Source organism: Daucus carota, chromosome 6, assembly GCF_001625215.2.
Source record: "Daucus carota subsp. sativus chromosome 6, DH1 v3.0, whole genome shotgun sequence".
In the NCBI taxonomy this organism is placed as follows: Eukaryota; Viridiplantae; Streptophyta; class Magnoliopsida; order Apiales; family Apiaceae; genus Daucus; species Daucus carota.
In genome coordinates, this window is record NC_030386.2 from 25,265,723 (window position 1) to 25,281,930 (window position 16,208).

At 34.3% G+C, this 16,208-nt stretch overlaps 3 protein-coding genes across 3 annotated transcripts; 1 reads left to right on the forward strand and 2 right to left on the reverse strand.

The window, feature by feature from the left end:
* Nucleotides 1–58: 58 nt before the first annotated feature.
* On the forward strand, nt 59–538 carry LOC108226129 (auxin-responsive protein SAUR32). Its single transcript, XM_017401076.1, has one exon. It carries the CDS (start codon nt 59–61, stop codon nt 536–538), a length of 480 nt encoding a protein of 159 aa, XP_017256565.1.
* A 1,562-nt stretch (nt 539–2,100) lies between these two features.
* On the reverse strand, nt 2,101–3,943 carry LOC108227611 (omega-hydroxypalmitate O-feruloyl transferase). The gene is made up of 2 exons (XM_017402855.2): nt 3,375–3,943; nt 2,101–3,184 (listed from the first exon to the last, which is right to left on the reverse strand). The coding sequence occupies exons 1-2, from the start codon at nt 3,813–3,815 to the stop codon at nt 2,327–2,329; spliced, it is 1,299 nt and encodes a 432-aa protein (XP_017258344.2). The 5' UTR covers nt 3,816–3,943; the 3' UTR covers nt 2,101–2,326.
* Nucleotides 3,944–5,385: 1,442 nt separating this feature from the next.
* LOC108227610 (DEK domain-containing chromatin-associated protein 1) lies at nt 5,386–13,012 on the reverse strand. Its single transcript, XM_017402854.2, has 11 exons — nt 12,230–13,012; nt 12,105–12,138; nt 11,177–11,256; nt 10,932–10,991; nt 10,651–10,761; nt 10,444–10,524; nt 10,233–10,313; nt 7,730–8,276; nt 6,146–6,243; nt 6,005–6,035; nt 5,386–5,927 (listed from the first exon to the last, which is right to left on the reverse strand). Exons 1-11 carry the CDS (start codon nt 12,671–12,673, stop codon nt 5,773–5,775), a joined length of 1,722 nt encoding a protein of 573 aa, XP_017258343.2. The 5' UTR covers nt 12,674–13,012; the 3' UTR covers nt 5,386–5,772.
* Between the last annotated feature and the right edge of the window lie 3,196 nt (nt 13,013–16,208).

Here is a 16,208-nt window from a genome sequence, read left to right on the forward strand (position 1 = left end):
CCATTCGAAGAATACCTGGTATGTTTGGTTTGATTTGATTTATCACGAAAACATATTTATGGACACTGAGTGCGTAAAAGGTCGTAGCAACCGAAAGACGAATCTCATCACCAAGACATGGCAACGCTGTCGATCCTTCCCTGGAAAAGAGAGGAGCGAGCCTAAGCTTAAAGTAGCTCCGCAAGGATGTTTTTCAGTCTACGTGGGAGCAGAGAAGCAAAGATTTGTGATCAAGACCGTGTGCGCGAATCATCCACTATTTAAAATGTTGCTTGAAGATGCCGAAATGGAATACGGTTTCATCAGCGACGGTCCTATTTTGCTTCCATGCGATGTTGATCTCTTTTACAAAGTGCTGGCAGAGATGGATGATGCAGAAAGTGCTAATGGAAGTCATTTGTCGAGATCGAAATCGTGCGGGTTTGCGTACGGCTCATTCGGTTCGTTTAGTCCGAATCGTGGTAAAAGAGAAGGTGTGAGTAAAGGTTTTGGTTCATATGGGTTGCTCACTCCATCCAGGCTGATCAGAATGAATTAGCTTCAACTATATGGTGCAGCTCTGTTCAGTTACATAGAATAATACTTGTTCGACTCCTGACCTCCCGCAAGGGGTACTAGGGTACAACCACCGCACCAACACCTTGTTGGATATCAATCTGAACTTCAAATATATTCGCAAATAATTCTCTTTATTGATTAATAAAGTTATAAGTTAACTTCTGAATGATAGGTCGAATAGTAGTTGAGGAAAGTCGTTGGAATCTTCGATCTTCACCATATCTTCTATGTGACGAAGTGTATAATGGAAAATATAAACAAAAACGTGAGTTACAGTTGAACTTGAGCAAGTAGGTTATCTGTTTTTTCTAGTTTTGTGCTAGAACTCAAATACGGTACGTTTATTTAAATGTCCCGTGATACATGTTCCTAGTTCGGTATTTCCTACACAAAGTTCATCAGTCTCTGTGCTCTTATTCAACAAACTAAACCTAATGGAGTATTTAAGTAAGAGATCTTCTGTGTCTAAAATTGCAAAACCCGAATGCTAAGTTGATCCCGTCATTTCGCACACAAAAATACAGCAAAATGATGCAATAGATACAAATGATTTATATTTGTACTGTTTTTTTATCTCTACTTTATCAATATTTGAACCGCTGCTGTAGCAGCTCTAGGATAATATTTTGATATTTTCTGTTTTTCTGATAAATTTTAAAGTTCTGTGACCGGACTTCGTTCATGTAGTTAGGGTTAAAAATGGGGTGGGGAAAATGGGGAACCCGCCCCAACCCGTCCCGAATGGGGCTGATCCGCCCCGCTAATATGGGGAATGGGGCAGTGACGGGGAATGATTTTCTGCCCCGCCAAAATATGGGGCAAGTATGGTATTTGTTAAATCCCCGCGGGGATTCCCCGCCCCGCACCGCATATATTTAATATAAATAAATAATTATATTTAATATAATATATTTATTATATTTAATATAATATATTTATTATATTTAATATTATTATTTTATAATACACAAAACTATACTTTTACAATGTATAACATGTCTCTTTGATTTCTATTATATTTAGTTTTTTGCTTTTAATATACATGTTTAATATATTTTTATTAAATTCTGAAGAAAAAATTACTAAATTTTAAAGTAATTATTTAATGTGTAATATTATAGCAGCGGGGTGGGGCGGGGCGAAATTATATTAAATCCCCGGTGGGGCAGGGATGGGGATTAAAAATAAATCCCCGTGGGGAATGGGGCGGGGACGGGGCAGGAAAAATATATATGGGGCGGGGTTGGGAAATGAAGTCCCCGCCCCGAACCCGCCCCATTTTTAACCCTACATGTAGTATTGCTGTTACAAACACCTAACAACAGTTTTTTACTGAAAACGGGTAAAAAACTGTTTGATAAATCTAAAAACAGTTTTTCGTGCAATGGTTTATAACGCAAAAGTTGCTTTTAGCAGATCTTCCCATACTTTTGAGAGAAAAAAACTCATTTTCGACTTTTGCGGGAAGCTGTCATATATTTTACTATCAAATCTTATCAAAAATATTATGACTCAAAATATGCAAATATCAAAATAAAAAAATTACCAAATAATTATTTGATTTCTATAACAACAATTTTTTTATCAACACTTTTTCTAACGGTACTAACATTTTTTAACAGCACTCCCAAATAGACTATAAGTATTGAGACCATTTTCTTTAAAATTACATAGCATAAAATGCTCAATCGTCCATGAAACAAATTGCAGTAACAAAATATATAATACATAAAGACCGTGCAGCAACTCTCTCCCAACATTATAACATTTAAATGTTCATTGATTCTTCAAAACTCTTCATTGCAGAAGCAGGCAAACCAAGAAGCACATTGATGCTTTTACGTTCTTTTCCGTGTGACAGAAACAGGGTCACTTCTTTCTCCGGCAATGCAACAGGCACTGATAGAATAGGCTCGCCCCATCCGAAATCCGTGGTGTGGAAAGATAGCCTGGACCAAGTAGTGATCAAAAGAGTTGCAGCCAGAGAAGGCCTTTCTCTGGTTACTTCAAAATAGTCTATTGCTGATTTCATGTAACTGTCCGTGACCAAATTCACCGCTTCCTGGACTAACTTCACTGCAAATGACAACGGCTTCTCCACGAGCTCTCCTGAAGTACAGATGGAGTTTGTTAACACAATGCCATTGCCAAAATAGCCTTGTGGCAGAGGCGGATTGAATCTGGACCTTCCATCGACAGCAAAGAGGAGTTTTGTTTGTTGATCAGGATTTAATTTCAGGGCCTGGCTTCTAGCTCTCCAGACAAATGCTGAGAGTGCTTCAAAGGTAGTGCACTTTTTGAGTGTTCCGTCTTCTAGTGCTTTCCTTTTCAGATAATCAAGCATTTCAGGACTGAAACAGAAGGACTTGTAAAGCATTTCTTCTTTGTAGAGCTCAGCAGTGTTTGAGATGTCGTCGATTTGTGCAAATTCATGATGAGGAAACTCAATTTTTGGTTCGTCTCTAGCTTTGAGTATGCTTCTGTCAAGAAACGGAGGCACTTTGAGGGATAAGCCTCGTGCAGTTTCACCCCACGAATTCACGAAGTCCATAGCACCAAGCCCATCAAACATGCAATGGTTCATGCATAATCCAAGAACAAATCCTCCACATTTGAATTTTGTAACCTGAATCATATTAGCAATATTAAAATCACTCTCCCACTGTCTGAAGTCATTACTTTAGAGTTTTGACACTGAGTATGAGACAACTAATAGTGTTTGATAATAAATATGGAACAGATTACAAAATACTTTTAAAAAAAATACTAATATGGAACAGATTACAAAATAATTTAAACTAAAAAAAAGAACTGACCTGGGCTACAAGAGGAGGAATCTCTAGTATGTTTTTGGCCCCTGGAACATCATAAACCAACTTCCCAAGAGTGACAGGATCCGGCTTTGTATTATCACCAATCTCTTCCAAACCACAATTAGCCTCTGCCTCGACAAAGACAGCACCTTCTCCACTACAATTTACAATCAACTTGCCCTCAGGGCTTATTGTTAACCGCCCTGCAAGCGGGTAATAATGAACAAGAACCTTTGCCAAGGCATCCTTAATCACCTCCACAGCATTCTCATTCCCTTTCTCCTCGGACTTGAAGCAGTAAATAGTACGTACAATCACCGCAATGTTCTGATCAAGGTTGGACAAAAAGTACAGACCCTTCTCAATATCATCAGCAGGAGGAACCAGCGTTGGCTCGCCTTGCTTGACCACTAGCTCAAACTCATCAACGCCAAAGTTTCCCATGAGAAGTTGCTTACAAACCTGTAATGAGCAAATGTCTTTGAGTGTAGTATTGAAAGTAAACAAGAGTGATATACTAATGAAAGAGTTTGCAGCAGCTTATATAGGAATGCATGGGTTAGAAGATATCAAAGTTTGTTAGTTTTGGTTAACAAAGATTTAATCAAGAAAGGGACAGGGTATGCTACAAATTTGGAGGTATTCATTATTCACAAAGCTGTTTTAAATGTGGGGGGCCATTTTCAAAAATTTGCTCTGGTGAGGTCATACTGTTTATTAATAGAGGTAGGCTACTGGCTACAAACCAAACAATGCGAGTCATAACTCATAAGATGGCTCATGGGGTGTTTGGTGAGGTTGGCATCCAAATTTGGGTAATCAACCTAGACAATACAAATTATTCAAACAAGCACCATCATGCACAGGCTTTCGTTAATTAAATAAAGCAAAGCACGGCTTTATATGCCAGCTTGTAACGCATAACACAATTAGTATAAGCTAACCGGGTTTAAAGCATTGCCGACAGTATAAACGAATAATATAAAAACCTCTGTGACGTTGGTTATATTTGTCGAATTAGCGTCTTTTGCTACTTGCAAGAAGATTTCATGTCATTTGGTATCATATGCAAGTGATTTGTAGGTGGAACAAATTTAACATAATAAGCACTATTTTCTATCATTTTAAGTTTTTAACCAATTCTAACATAGATGCTCTATCATTTTAGCCGATCCCATCTATGATGCTCTATATTTTTAGCCGGTCATTTTAACCAATCCTAGATGTAAAGACGATCTTAATTACCGGCACCATAATTAAAATTTTATATATTGCTCCTTTAAATAAGATAGTATGTTTTTCTTGCAGCTAAATGATAAAAATTCTGAGCTGATAAGTATTGCAGCACCAAATATATATATATATATATATATATATATATATATATATATGTTCTCTAGTTGTAGCTGCATATGAACGTACCGAGACATTACAATTCAGTTAAAACCAAGCTTGGTAAAAAAAATAAGCTAGGAGGTACAGTATTTTCTAACCATAGCGACCTGCAAAGTTGCTGAAGCCTGAAACTAAGCATGGGGTTGCATTTATATACTGAGAAACAGCTCGAAGGCCATTCCTGGAAAAATAAGTAGTGTAAACTGAAAACTACATGCTGAAACACTTTATGCTCCTTGCTATAAATCATTATTTCCCTGGTGAAGATCATGGGCACAAACAGACCTCAGAAGTGTTATCAAGCATGGCCCCAGTCTTAACCAGAGGATCACCGCCAGAAAATCCAAGTTACATTGCAACCTTCACTATAAACATTCATATGAGGAAGCAGAGACAAAGTAACATTTAGTAGGCAATTTTAATTACACAAGACCTGCAATTATACACAAGCCTCACCTTGAACATGAAAAATTACCATTGGAAGGTTTTGATACAAGAGATCCTTGTTCCAGACATAATTGTGACCAAAAGTAATAAACAAAGCATGAAAATGTGCCTTTCAAAGTAATTTGTTAATATCTGATACTAAGTATAGCTTACAAAAACACAATATCAAGGGTTAAAAAACTGAGATCACTGCTACTTCTTAATCCCAACTTCAGTCAATATTTTCTAAGACAGAATACCAAAGGAGTGCCACATTTATGAAATATCAGCTAAACCAAATTAAGTACAGCTACCAAAAGGGAGAGCTAGCTATCAAGACACAAAAGAACTCCTTAACATCTACAATAAGTTACCTAAAATAAACTAATATCTATTGATACAAACAGACCTATTCTGGGGTCTTCATCTAGCAGGGAAGATGAAAATTGGAAGGCCAACACATCATTCACACCAACAAAAAACCCTGTACAGTTAGGACCTGCCCTATTGACTCGTTACACAACCTTATTAGCGGCACATGGACTCAAAAGTTCTTTCTTACACTATGCCGCACTGCCACCTAAGCATTATTATCATCTTCCCCATCCCCTTCGCCATCTTCTGCAGTATCTTCCTCCCCGTCATCATCTTCATCAGTCATGTTGTTTATAACATCAGTAATAATCGCCTTCACCTCGGCTTTTCTGTGCATGAGATCTACATCGAAGTGGGCACCTAATAGAATCAAGATTTTTATATTAGCCACTGAAAAGTAAAAAAAAAAAAAAGGAACTTGCATAACTTTAGCTTACCGAGCTGTTTAAGTATATCAGATAAGGTTGCCTGCATGATCATAAACGCAATGATATCACTGTCAGTAGAAAATTTACGAGACCTCATAGTTTTGTCGACAAAAAAAAAGTCATTACACAGCTGAAAACAAGAGTACATACAGTGTTGAAGTCAACTTCCTTCAAAATGTCTGCTACAACTGCATGCATCTCCTCTTTGCTGGGTTCAGGTTTGGCCTTTTTGCTCGGCTTTTCATTTCCTAATGCCAACAAATTCATATACAAAATCATCACATACAAGAAAACATTGCATATCCAAACAGTGATCTATGGAAAATCACTTTAGATAAAAACTGAGAAACTAGGCCTTTCTTAGATATATTCTTAGATATAAAAATGTTTCTGGTTCTCAGTCTTTTAGGTCTCTCCAATATTGGGGGTTATCAATACATCATCTCAGGAGAAATCCGGAACATGCAAATTACATGGTGCAGCATTTAATTAGTAATATCATGTAGTGAAAAAGAATGAAATGTAAGATAGCATTCTTTGTTTGCCAATCACATAATTATAGACTTATAGTTCAGCTAATTTTGTGAAACACTCTTTTTTTTTTTTTTTTTGGGGGGGGGGGGGGGGGGGGGGGGGGGGGGTAAGTCTTAACCATTCTCTTAATATATAAAAAGCTACAATTAAAAAATTAAAATTCTATGAGATATTGGAAAGAGCTAATCAATTATTAGTTCCCTCTCCATCAACAAATAAGTTGTAATTTTTCCCCCAACTTTGAAGTCAAAGTGGGAGGAGGATTGAACAAAACTTAAGAGAAGAGATGGCTATCAAGAGAACAAGAATACTTTCTTAATAAACTGAAGTGCTGAAAATAAACTGTGCTATATTGGTTCACAACCTCCAAATATTTTTGAAAATATGAGAACATAGCATGGTTGTCACAACGCCGAAGTCAAGTCGAGTCGATAGAGGTCCGGCAACTAGTTGTCAGCTAGTAGACAAATTAATAATTAATAATAATAATAATAATAATATATTATTATTATACATCTCATATATGTTGTTTCTCACAACAGAAGTTCAACATTCACTTGCATATTATTTACAAATTTGATATATTCATTACAAACATTTTATTTTCTTCGTTTCTATATACATCTATACATACATACATGCATACACACACACACACACACACACTCTCGTTATATATACATATCTGCACACACACACACACACACACACATTATACATATACAAGTTTTTATCAAGCCTGCTCACACACATGTATAAATATATATTTATCAGTTTCAAGTTGTTAAGGTTATAGAAAAAAGCTCTTTACATCATTGTAAATAATTTGGGCTGGTTTTTTTACTGGGTTTTGCATTAAACCAACTAGTCGATAAATTGACCTGCCTAGTTACAACTCAGCCGACTAGTCATCCAAATCAACCAGTTATTCAACAATTAGAAAGTCGAGCTCCTTAGTCTAACTTCTTTCCACGACTAGGCATCAACTAGTTAGAACTAGTCGAGCTCCGTGGCAACAATGGAATATAGTGGTGGCAGTGATCTTATTATACAAAATCATGGCTGTCAGACCTCCAAGTTCTTTTTGTTCCATGACATAAAGAATTTAAATGGAGATATCAATGAAGCAACTAAATAAGCTTGTGTAGCAAAAGACAATACTGAATAGGAAGGATAAAGTATATATCCACAAAAATATACCTTTATTTTTTGAATGAGCCTTTGTGGAAGACTTGTTTTTGCTGGAGGTTTTCTCTTTTGCAGATAAAGATTGGTCTTTCTCATGTTCCTTTTCCAGCTTTTGTTTCTTAGTAGAAGGCGCCTTGGATTTACGAGATGAGCCAGATGCTGCATTGGTGTTAGCCTTGTCAGCTTTTTCCTTGGCAGATGACATGGAAGATTTCTTAGTCGACTTTGGAGTTGTTTTGGATGATTTTATAGGGGTGGCTTTTTTAACAGATTTGGATTTGTCAACAGTTTTACCCCCAGAATTGCCCTTACTAGCTGCCTTGGAAGAACTTGTTTTACTTGTCAATTGCAGTTTTGGTTCAACTTCCTTATCATCTTCCTCTTCTTCAGACTTGCTCTCCTGCTCACTGTCTTCCTTTGAAGCAGCATCACTGTTATTGTCATTTTCATCATCTTGAGAAGCATCTTTGCTTTCTGAGTCTTGACCTTCCTCATCATCTTCGTCAGCATTCTTGGAAGGGAGCTTGCTCTTCTCAGATTCAGACTTAAGCTTTTGTTTCTGTCAAACAATTAGGAGAACATTTCAGTGCCTAGACACATATAATACACATAGAAATAAACGATCAACAGAAAGGCTTCAGAAGCATCTAGTAAAATCTGAATGTCTTGCTAATTACACACTAGGGAAGTCACACAAGAACTCCATTTAAAATTCCCAATTATTATTTGTTTCTATAATTAGAAATGTTACAATATCGAATAAAAAAAATTATGTACAGCCATACGTTTAGGAACACCAACATCTAGCAGAAATTACTAACACATAGAGTTTATGTTGTAGTAAAATAAGCGTCATTGCGCCGCCTAGGCGCCACTTATATGTGTGCACTGTGCATATTGGTGATATTTATATACACACATTTTTACATTGTAGTAAGATAGAATAACCGTAATTATATTTAATTTTATATGTGAGAATGTATTATATTACAATATTTGTGTGTCAGCGTGTGTATATCTAGAAAGAGAACTTCAAATATAACTATCATCCTGTAAGCAGCAGAGCTGCAGAGCAGAACAGCAAACGCTTCTTTCATATTACTCCCTCCGTCCCCCTCATTTGTTTACATTGGGGGACGGGGTTTCAGCACACATTCTAATGCTCTCATAAAACGTAGTTAGATAAATTATTTTGAACTTTTTTTCTTCTGAAAAAAAATTTGATGTTCATATTTTTATACAAAAACAAAAAAATTCAAAAATAAGTTATAAAACTATGTTTTATATGCGCGTTAAAATGCGTGTCGAACAATGCAAAAAAAACTGTAAAGAAATGAGAGGGACAGAGGGAGTATATTTTTTCGTAGCAAAAAATACAATCGCTCATTACCATTAAAACATATGGACTTATTAATGTATAAATTTTTATAGAAGTAAAATAATAGGAAAATTCAAAACAAGTTATCCAGAGCCTTGCATATTAAGCACAATTAAAAAAGGATCAAGTATCCACTTTCAACATGAAGGATCTGACTCAAATCCACCCATGTCAAGTCATGTTCAACAAGGGTATAACAAAAATTCTGAACAGTGCGAAAAAACAAAGGAAGCTTTATAAGAAACAAGATTAATTTCAATCTATCTAAGTGTGACTCATTATAAAGTTTGATTATACACACACACACATATTACTAGATATATTCCAATATTACAATAGAAGAATAAAATCATTTGATTCCTTCCTTACTAGTTCCCTTAATATTAGACTTTTACTTGTGGCAAATGGCAAGCTATGTTGGACTCGGGCACTCAAATCGGACACTTATATGTTAGATGCAAACTTATATAATTTTCAAAATGTCGCAGAGTCCAACATTTGGACACGTATCCATGTTGGACGCTTCAAGCTGAGTAACAAAGTTGACGAGTACTGGGGTTTCACACAATATAAGGATATGTAATCTTCTATTTCATTATTAGAAGACGTTGATTGACTACTAAATGGAGGTCTCTCGATTGTTATGAGTTGCAATCTATACAAACTCTTTCTTCTTTGGTTGAGAAATTTTAAAGGGTATTGGTTCTGTGGTTGGGTAACCTTGAGGCTTGAGCCTAGTATGTTTTTGCGGTTAATCTACATAAATCTATCATTTTCCTTGCTTTAATTGTTGTCCCTCCATCATTATGACTGTCTTGTTCATATTGCAGCTATAAGGTAATTAGCATATTACCACAAATGGCCAATAACTAAATTAAGATTAGGAACAATGCATTGACATGCTTATCCCAAAGAGGAAAAATCATTAGACATTTGACATGTTGATAACTTGATATAATAGCCTAAATGTATGTGCCTGCCCAAGTTGTTGCAAAGTCAGAACTACCAAAGGAGGTCATAACTTGTAACACTTAATTTTGTAAACAGCTTCCAATTATTACAATTCACTACAAACAAGGCAGCATAAATTTTTCTTTAGAACGTCAGCATAAACTACAAACCAAGCATGGAACACACCTTGGATAATGTTCCTGAAGCTTCCTCGACAGATCTTGGCGACTTGCTAGATTTAGCCTTCCTCTTCCGCTGTTTACCTTTCTGATTCATCGATAGGCATGAACAACAAATAATAAGCAATGAGAAACCAAACAAACTCAGAGGGAAAAGGTCTTGCTCTGTGTGTGTGTGTGTGTGTGTGTGTGTGTGTGTGAGAGAGAGAGAGAGAGACCATTTCTTTATCAGCAAGCAATTCTTCAGTTGTAACATGTGGAGATTCCAAAAACTCTAATAGTTTTGCAGACAGATCTTCCTGAACCACAGTTGGCAACTTGTCAGAATTGCAAATAAGGCAAAGTTCAGATGACAATTTTTTTTTGCTAGCAGTTCAGATGACAATTTCTAACCACCTTATTCGCATAGTCTCAATCCCACTCACCTTCTTTGTAGAGGCTTTATTAACTGGTATGTTAAGGATATCACAAAACAACAGTAGTTTTTCTTTGACACACTTATCGATTCTCTCCTTAATTTTTGTCCTCTGCTTTTCCTGGTTAATGTAGACAAGATATTAAATAAGCAGCAATGTGTACCTACATAATTGAAATGGCCCAAACCAGGCCAAAAAAAATAGACCGACTCCACCCGTCTATCTGATGCTATGAAGAGTAGGCAAAAAGAAAAACTTGGCAAGTTAAGATATAATTCTCCGGCTCATACCTCATTCTCAGCCCACACGAAGCCCGAAAACAACCCGATGTTCTTTTTTAGTGTATGCACCTGCAATATAATCCCATGATTAATGCCTGGCAGCCTTATAATTCATTAACTAAATCTCCAAATAATTTTATTAGTAGGAAGAAACACATGCACATAATGACCATCAACAGAAATTTTGAAATTCAGCATCTATGAAAATGATATACTTCCAAAAATGAATAACAGTGAAGTCCATAAAATATAACCTTCATCCTCTTTCCAAAAAGGATGTTATGAAGTAGCTGCAGGTTATCATCAGGTTTTATCTTGGACAGCTTGAAGGCCACTGCAAAAATTAAAAATATCAAATTAAACGATACCAAGTCTTCTCACAAAATGTCAGAGAATTTTATACCCAATATAAACGACGATAAAAGCTTCAGAACAGAAGTTAATAGACAAATTATTTGGACACGTGTCTTGCATAAGTAGAAGACAGCAAATAACATACATACATGCATGCATGCAATTTATCAGAACTAGACAACTAGTAATCTACATCATTAGAAAAACAAGATGTGCAAATTGTGCCATTGTGTATAACCACGATAGCAAAAACATGATACTGTTTTGGCACTACGGATACACTTTCTATCTAGCCTGATACCTGGAATAGACATCAATCAAGTTATACAAAACATTTACAGAACTCAAGAAGAAACAATCAGCTTACATAAATCATCAATCAAACTCAAGGTCAAGCAATCAGAAAATGAGATAGCAGAGTTGAAACAAAGAAAATAAGATACAAAGCCATGCATAAAGATTCTAATATACATTTAGCAAGAAAAAGAGATTGTGATATACAATATGTAACACGCGGACATAATACAATATGTTTACATGCACATTGACACTTATTTTATGTTGCTTATGTAAAGTGATATGTGCATAAAACACATTAAGAGCCTATTTAAGTAATTAATTGGCAAAATTAAATCGGATATATTAATTGGTCGGTTTATTAAATCACAAATTATTACACTCACCACAATATCCACTCAAACTAAACAACAAATAACTTTAAACTTATAACTTTAACTAGCAAGTAATTACAATGCAAGTAAACCGGTCGGTCATTCATGCCATGCCTGATGAACTAAAATGAAAGTGTATCAAATCATCAATGCATACCATTTGGAATGTCCTTGAGCATCGTCCCTTTCCCCTGCATTTACCAAATTTCAAAGATCCACTTTTGATCATATTCAATTAATAACGAACAACCTGTAAAATGTCGAAAGTAAGTAGTAAATTACCTTTTCAATCGAAAAGGGCTTAGTCGCAGAACCCCTAGCTAAAGAAGTTTCAGTATATCTCTCAACTGTCTTTCTTTCCCTGGAAGGCCTTTCAATTGTCGACTCTTTCACTTCGCCTCTCCGCTTTTTCGACACCGGTGTCTTCATTCCACTTCCCTTCTTGCTTGTCTCCTCCTCCTCCTTTTCCTCTTCCGCCTCTTCAGTCTCCTTCTCTTCCTCCTTTTCAACATCTTGTTCCTCCTGGTCCTTTTCAACATCTTGTTCCGCCTTGTCGCCGCCTTCCCCTTGCTCTGCCTCCTCCTTATCCGCCATTACAGAATCATGTTGAGTATGATTAGGGTTAGGGTTTGATTCGGCTTCTTTTTCAGCTTCAATTTCAGGATTCTCCACTTGCATATCAGCTACTTTCGTGTCCTCTTCCCCAGATCCGTCCTCAGACGCCATTGAAACGCGAATTCAGTCGAGAATTGAGTGAGATTTGGGGAATCGAGAAAACCCTAAAGTGGGCAATTGAGAAACCCTAGAAATTGGGGGAGAATTTGGGGCGAGAGTGACGGGGTGGGTTTGCTAGTAAGAGTAATTGATGAGAGAGCAGAGAATTGTGTGTAGATAGATATGTACGGGGGACTGGGGAGTAGTGATTGCCGGTGGTTATATTTGATGTAAGAGAGAGAGAGAGAGAGAGAGAGAGAGTGTGTTTGACCGCAGCCGGTTCCAGATTTCAGTGGTGTGGGCGGGGGTTTAATTTTGGGTCTTTCAAATATTTCATTCCCTGGTATCACTGGGAATTCTCTAGTTACCTATTCTAATTTAACTCATCGTAATTCGAACATTACCATCTAGGCGCCTTGATTATCCGAAACCGGTCTAAATCGGCCGATCCAAACCGTTCAAACAGAATATTTCGACTCGTTAACGGTTTGATTTTGATTTTAATAATTAAAAATCAAATTTTTTTGATTTGATTTCGATTTTCACTTTCAAACCGACCAAAATACCTTAACCAGACCGTTATCACATATGTTATGTGATTAATATTTTCATAAATTTAATTTTAGGTATTTAAGTGTTCAGGTGTTGATCAATATTATAGATATTTCTTATTTTTAAAAATTATTTTTTCCTTTTTTTTCTCCATTCTTATTTTATATACTCTTCATTATTAATCAACCTTTCTTCTTTTTTCTCTTTTAAATAAAATATTTTTTTAGCTTTTAAAATAAATTGAATTGTTTCTTTTCATAACAACGTGTAAGGGTAGTACCCAAAATTTATTTATATCGAAAAGTTATGCAAATTTCACCTTAATCTTTTATTAAGTATTTTGTTAAGTGACAAAAAAAAGAGCATCGATAATTATTTTAAATAAATAAGTGTACGATTGTTTTAATATTCTGGTATTAAACCGAAACCAAACCAAACCAAATCGTTAAGAATCGGTTTGGTTTGTATTGATTTTTATAACATTCGGTTTGGAAATAGTCTGTAAATATTCTAAACTGAAAAATTCGGTTTGAACCTCCAAAACTAGAACCGTGCTGACCCCTAGTCCCATTCACACAAACAAGTGCCTTGTTATTTTTATTTCATATTCTTTTTTCTTCTTTTTTTTAATGTTTTTTCATAAAATTTTAATTTTTATTAAATCATGTGCAAATATGACTGCACACACTTTAGCTCGTGGGTCATATTCTTATCCAAATCGTGTATTTGATAGGAGGGATGTTGCTGTCGATTTGTTGAATAGCTTGTTTGCGTGAAGATTCTATAAAATATTTTTTCATAAAAAATAATAATTTTATATTTACAAATATGATTAAAAAAAATAAGGGGTTTCACAAATACCGAAGTCTACAACGTTTTTTTGTAAAAATACTATAATTTCTTTAAAAAAATTGTAAAAATAAAATTTTTCTGAAACATTCATGCAAAAACACAGAATTTACACACACACACACATATATATATGCAATCATAAATACAACTTTAAAAAATATGTTAAAATTATATTTAATTGCATACAAAGTTTCTACTGGTTGCAAAGATGAGTGTCCTTTCAGGTTGGTACTAATATCACAAAAATAACCAAAAAAATTATAAAAAAACAAATTAGAAGACAAAAATTGCATTAAGTTGCACTACTTGAAAAGATATTTTTAGTATATAGGAAAATTTCAAAGAACTTACAAAAAATTATTTTATAAACATTTTAAAAACAAATATTTCATAAAATTAGAATTAAAATATTAAAAAATAAGATAAACAAATTGCTTTCAAAAAAAAAAATAAGATAAACAAATACTTATAAATGACGGCCATGTGTCTCGCACGGGCATCTATGCTCCTTTTATATCAAACTTCCTCCAATCCTTAATCAATATAAATTTTCAGTATAAAGATAAAATAATTATATATTATGATGACTTAGATTGCATATTTTTCAAGTGACCTGACTGCAAATTTGGTTCGAGTTGAATAATAGTTTGAATATAAAAAAAATTACATAACTAAAACACGTTATCTTTTTTAGATTTCTAACTGAAAAATCGAATGCTATTAAAACCGAGACATTTAAACTTTGGTCGGTCAGTACTTGAGCCGAATTATGAGCCTTTTTATATAATCAACTATCCTTTTTAACTAAAACAGTTATTTATTTTTTTATATTTTGTAACTAAAAAAACTCGAAATTCTAAAAATAATATTAGACAACATAGCAACTACCCTTTTTAACTAAAACACGTTATCTTTTTCAGATATGTAACTAAAAAACCGATTTTCTAAAAAAATAACACATGCAACATACATGTAAAAAGAAAATATTATTATAATCTATACTCTACTATTAAAGTCGGAAATCAGAAATTTGATCGGTCGGTATTGGGCCTAAATATGCGCCTATTTATATAACTAATTTTTCTTTTTAACTAAAATATATTATCTTTTTTATGTTTTATACTAAAAAAACTTAATATTCTAAAATAACATCAAGCAACATAGTAATTACCTTTTCAACTAAAACACGCTATATCTATTAGATTTTCAAATTAAAAAAACCGATCTTCTACAATTAACACGGGTGACCAGTGTTGTAAAAAGCGGGAATCAAATTTAATCGGTAAAGACAATGAACAACGATTAATCGAGGATTAATTTTATTGATTGGGGATTAATAGAATGATTAATAGAATAATCAGATATTTAATCAGTTCGGCGAGCTACGGAATAAGGATTAATCAGTCATTAATCGTTATTAATCACCGAGTGTTAGAACAGAGAGGGCGACATATTTATAAAAATATAATAAATATAATATTATTATATCTAATTAATAATAAACCGGTGATACTTTTCCACTAAAATACATTAGCATTATTTTTAAATACTCCAATGGCCTAAGTTTAAAAATAATATTATAAATCTATACTATACTGTATATTATTATAATACTATTAAAGCTCGGCCGAGTTCAGTGATCCGGTTGATATTCGACCCACAGACCTCCTTAATTAACAACATGTTAGGATATACTTTTCATTATCTATTAAACCAAACTAATAAAAATTAGGTTATTATTATGATGTGTCGGTATTTGGGTTTTCGTGTCTCTTTAACTTATAATATGTTCTATATTAAATTACTAATTTTTAACATTTTCATTAAAGTTTAAATTTTTGAACTAATTTTTAATTAGTCATTTGACGGACCTAATTATTAAGAATTCATTCTGTCCAAAAAAAAACTATTAAGAATTCATTCAGCCGTTAAGTAAAAAATTTATTTAACCACATTATTTTATTATAATTATAATTTTATTTTCACAATAAAAGTAGTTAAATTTAAATATATACGGTAAAATAACAAATATTATACCCGCCCGTTTTTTGCACGGTTATAATGCTATGTATATTTGGTATTAACAAAACCTCCTGGCTCTACTGGTCTTGTCCTTTTCTCACTCCGCCGCAACTCAACCGCA

Excerpts from the sequence above, each read along its gene's own strand:
- LOC108226129 (XM_017401076.1), top strand. The coding sequence starts at position 59 with ATGGACACTGAGTGCGTAAAAGGTCGTAGCAACCGAAAGACGAATCTC.
- LOC108227611 (XM_017402855.2), bottom strand. The coding sequence starts at position 3,815 with ATGGGAAACTTTGGCGTTGATGAGTTTGAGCTAGTGGTCAAGCAAGGC. Across the intron at positions 3,185-3,374 it reads TTCCTCCTCTTGTAGCCCAG|GTTACAAAATTCAAATGTGG; the intron begins GTCAGTTCTTTT and ends AATATGATTCAG.
- LOC108227610 (XM_017402854.2), bottom strand. The coding sequence starts at position 12,673 with ATGGCGTCTGAGGACGGATCTGGGGAAGAGGACACGAAAGTAGCTGAT. Across the intron at positions 12,139-12,229 it reads AGCCCTTTTCGATTGAAAAG|GGGAAAGGGACGATGCTCAA; the intron begins GTAATTTACTAC and ends TGGTAAATGCAG. Across the intron at positions 10,525-10,650 it reads ATAAAGCCTCTACAAAGAAG|GAAGATCTGTCTGCAAAACT; the intron begins GTGAGTGGGATT and ends ACTGTGGTTCAG.